The 3,695-nt window shown below is 37.7% G+C and overlaps 1 protein-coding gene across 1 annotated transcript; it reads right to left on the bottom strand.

Moving 5' to 3' along the window:
- Window positions 1–655: 655 nt before the first annotated feature.
- On the bottom strand, window positions 656–3,122 carry LOC133738055 (phosphatidyl-N-methylethanolamine N-methyltransferase). Its single transcript, XM_062165497.1, has 2 exons — window positions 2,782–3,122; window positions 656–1,158 (listed from the first exon to the last, which is right to left on the bottom strand). Exons 1-2 carry the CDS (start codon window positions 3,024–3,026, stop codon window positions 909–911), a joined length of 495 nt encoding a protein of 164 aa, XP_062021481.1. The 5' UTR covers window positions 3,027–3,122; the 3' UTR covers window positions 656–908.
- Window positions 3,123–3,695: the final 573 nt, after the last annotated feature.

Here is a 3,695-nt window from a genome sequence, read left to right as displayed (position 1 = left end):
TTGATAGAGACCACAAATTTTGTGTCAAAAGATTCACTAAAACTTAAACTCATGACAAATATTAGCTAGTTAACATGAATTGTTGTGTAAACGGGTTAGTACTGTAAAAAGATGGTAACTCTTTTTTTTCTTTTTTTTTTTTCTTGTGTCAACAAAAGTTATTACAAAAAAATAAAAAATAAAAAACACTCACATGTAGGGGTTAGTAAATTGGCAACACATATCCCTAGTTCCCTACTTTGGGTTCAAATGTTAGTAAACATCCTAAAATAAGAAATCACTTCACTCCATTCCTCTCAACCTTATTCAAGTTTAGTAAGAAGAAAACCACCATAGGTGGTCCAGTTGGTAAGCGCCTCCAAGTGTGGGAATCCCACACCAGGGGTGAATCTCGCCAAGTCTAATTAGAGTTTTAAATCTCAATCTATTCTAGATGGCCAGACAGAGGGGAGGAAGCAATTTGACATGACCTCCCAGCATGAATTAGTCTCGGCTTTTACCTTCTTATGCCAGTCAACACTTCCTTATTTATTTTGTGTTCTACCTTTGGGGTTTTAGTCCCAAGGAAAAATTTAGGAAGGCACCCAAAATCTGTATAACTTATGCTGGAGTATGAGCAACTTCTTCACTCAGAAAAGATATCTGAAATAGCAAATAATTTCTGTAACTTTGATGCCACTGAAATTGATGTGAGAAATATCAGAAACAAAATACCTTGAAAATTGGAATCCGTGCAGGACTAATTAAGTAATATCACTACAACAATGTTACGGCAGAAGATGAAGAGAAACCAAATCCAACATGAATGAGGCTGGAGAAAGGAAAAGAAAATTGTACTGCCATCTCAATTGAACACTGGTTGGTATTTGTAAACACGACTGATTCTCTGGTCTAATTCATATGCTGAATCATGATAGCGGCTTTGCACGAGTTGCAGGATCTTCCTTGGATTCAACATGTATCATAAAAACATATCCCAACGTCCACAAGAAAATGTATGGAAAGGGTACCCATGACAGACATGCAAAAAGACTTAAGATGCTTCCAACATATTGAGGATCTTTTATATACCCAAATGGAAATTCTGTCACCCAGGGAATGTTCTTTCCGAAACGAACTCCATAGTAAGTACCAGCTTCACCTAACAACTGATAAACCCTGAAAATTCAGAATAACCACATACAGATATAAGAAACATGATCAATTTTCTGAAACCTCAAAAAGGACTTGTAGCCCCAAATCATCAACCACAGAACTCTTGGAGAAAATACATATATATGAAAAACAAATTTGTGTTAACAACAGAAGCATATAAATGCAGGACCAGGAGTCCACTGGACTAACTAACAAAAGAAGAAACAACTAAGACATACAAACAACAAAAATATGTCACAGCTGCATTCCAATCATCATAAAGTATAGCCTATAAAGAGTAGACTCTGAAGAGAGCAAAACAAAGCCTAATCATATGGAAACAACACATGTATATCACAGACTAACCCTTCAATAATTTCTCTTTCTGTTGATCTTTAGGCTCAGGTAAATCTAGTTCTTTTGATCAAGACAAACCAAACTTTCATAAAGAAACTTCAAATAAAGCACATCTCAAAAAACCAATTGAAACACTGGGGTCCATCATTTCTTATCCTTACTCTATTCTCAATATGTCTATCTTACAATATCCTTACTCTATTCTCATTATGCCTCCCATCATACAAACTTCTCATTTCATCCACTTTACACTTGCAGATGATATGGTAGACAAGTTTTCTCAGGCTAGTTAATTACTTGATGCAAATTCAGATATGTATCCCTTTTCATTTCATAATAAAATTCGTGTCTTATTAAAGAAAGAAATAGATCAGTAATTGGTAGCAAAGGTTGTAAACTTGTAATCCGGTATTATCTTTATCTCTGGAATAAGTTTAGCATGACACTTCTCAGTACTCTCTTCTCCTTGTCTCCCAATATTGCACTACACTACACTACAAGCCTAACTGACAAGGATCCCTACACATTCTGCTGCATTGAAACACAGGGACATCAAACCAGACTAGACATCTGGGCCAGCTTCTATAACAATTCATGGAGTACCGGATTAGCACATTGATCTTTGTAACAGATACTTGTAAAGGGGAAATCCTATTGATGGATTTGTGCATTTTAATTTTGTCTGAATCTTTACACCTCCCATTTTTAGCACACCATGAAGACCACACCCTCAGACATTTCACTAGCCTTACAGAATCATTTCATTCCTTTGACATGTATTGATGCTGTCTTCTTTCCTCTGCTAGGTTAGTTTACACAGAAGAGCCCCGTTTCCCAGTAACTAACTCGGAAGAGTTGGTTCCAGTAAGGATCCAAACAAAAAGCAAATGCTTGTTTATCTATACTGGAGTCTGGAGGATAAAGTAGCATCTCAAAACAGATGTTCATGGAAATGATGACTGATATCTCTCATCATTTTATCAATTCTAGTATCGAAAACATGAGCCGAACGTCACTCAATGTAGTTTGAAATGCACCATATTTTCCACATTAAGCTTGAAGAACAAGGCCAATTGGGCATCATCAGTAATCAATCAAGGAGATTCACTCAAGAGCATCCAGACCATTAATCTAAATAAAATTAAAAGCTTCCCATGACCCAAAGTCTTGTCAAAGTAACAGTAAATGCTAAGCAAGTTAGTTTCCAACACCACAACAATCAAACGTTTAAAGACATGAATGATGGAACATATCTGCGTAAGGAAATGTAATCATTAAATGGGGGCTGACCTGAAGTTGAGAAACTGGCCAAAGGCAATGAGGGGCCAGAAATAAAGAGGAGGAGGCCAAGAGATGGTTGAGACTGAAACGAGAGAGAGGAACTGAATCAGCTTCAGGAAATGAGCTACATAGGACATAACCTTGCATGGGTCACGCCCGTCCCCACAGAGGGCAACCCATGTTTGTGGGGAAGTCCATAGCCAATAGTAAAATGGGAAAGGTGAAAGCACTCCTATTGCTGCTGCTATCCCCATTGTTCTTCACCGGAATCTCTCACACTTTCTCGGAGAAATGGTTTCGCTGAGTCTCTGCTCCTTTGTGTCTGTGTGAACTTTGATGCAGAAGGACCGTACTGGGTCATAGTTCAGGCCCATTCTTACAGCCCAATGTATAGCAGGCTTTTTAGTATTGAAAGCAATTTATTTTATTGAACATAAAAATTATCTAAATAACTTCACATACTCAATCGGTGGTGATAGCACACAAGATGCATGACAATATTACGAGGGATCCTAGAGAACCTGAGGACCACCAACTTAACTAGGACTGGAAATGCATCACGTTAGCCAAAGAAGGTTTCATGCTTAATCCCAAAAAACATATACCATCTAGCCCATATATATAAACCGAGAAATGAGAAAACGTAAGAGGACAGACTACCAGCCCAATATCCCCAGCTATCTCTGGCAACAGGTATGTTCACATGAAAACCATTGTCAGGAGCAAGCAACAGTAGGGTGGACTTTTTGGAACTAAAAACCGACTAACCGCACTGAACTGACAAAAAATAATCGAAACTGAACCAAACTAATGATTGCGGTACGACTTTCGGTTAGTGTTTATAATAAACCCAAAAATAACGAACCAAACCAATATAAAAGAGAGTTTCTATTGAGACCTCCAAGTCTGCTCACTTGACATCA

This window comes from Rosa rugosa, chromosome 1, assembly GCF_958449725.1.
Source record: "Rosa rugosa chromosome 1, drRosRugo1.1, whole genome shotgun sequence".
Lineage (NCBI taxonomy): Eukaryota > Viridiplantae > Streptophyta > Magnoliopsida > Rosales > Rosaceae > Rosa > Rosa rugosa.
The sequence above is the reverse complement of the archived record's forward strand: the minus strand, read 5'-3'. Positions and strand labels throughout refer to the sequence as shown.

Coding starts and splice junctions, on each gene's coding strand:
- LOC133738055 (XM_062165497.1), bottom strand. CDS start 3,026: ATGGGGATAGCAGCAGCAATAGGAGTGCTTTCACCTTTCCCATTTTAC. Junction 1,159..2,781: donor GGCCAGTTTCTCAACTTCAG/GTCAGCCCCCAT, acceptor CTGAATTTTCAG/GGTTTATCAGTTGTTAGGTG.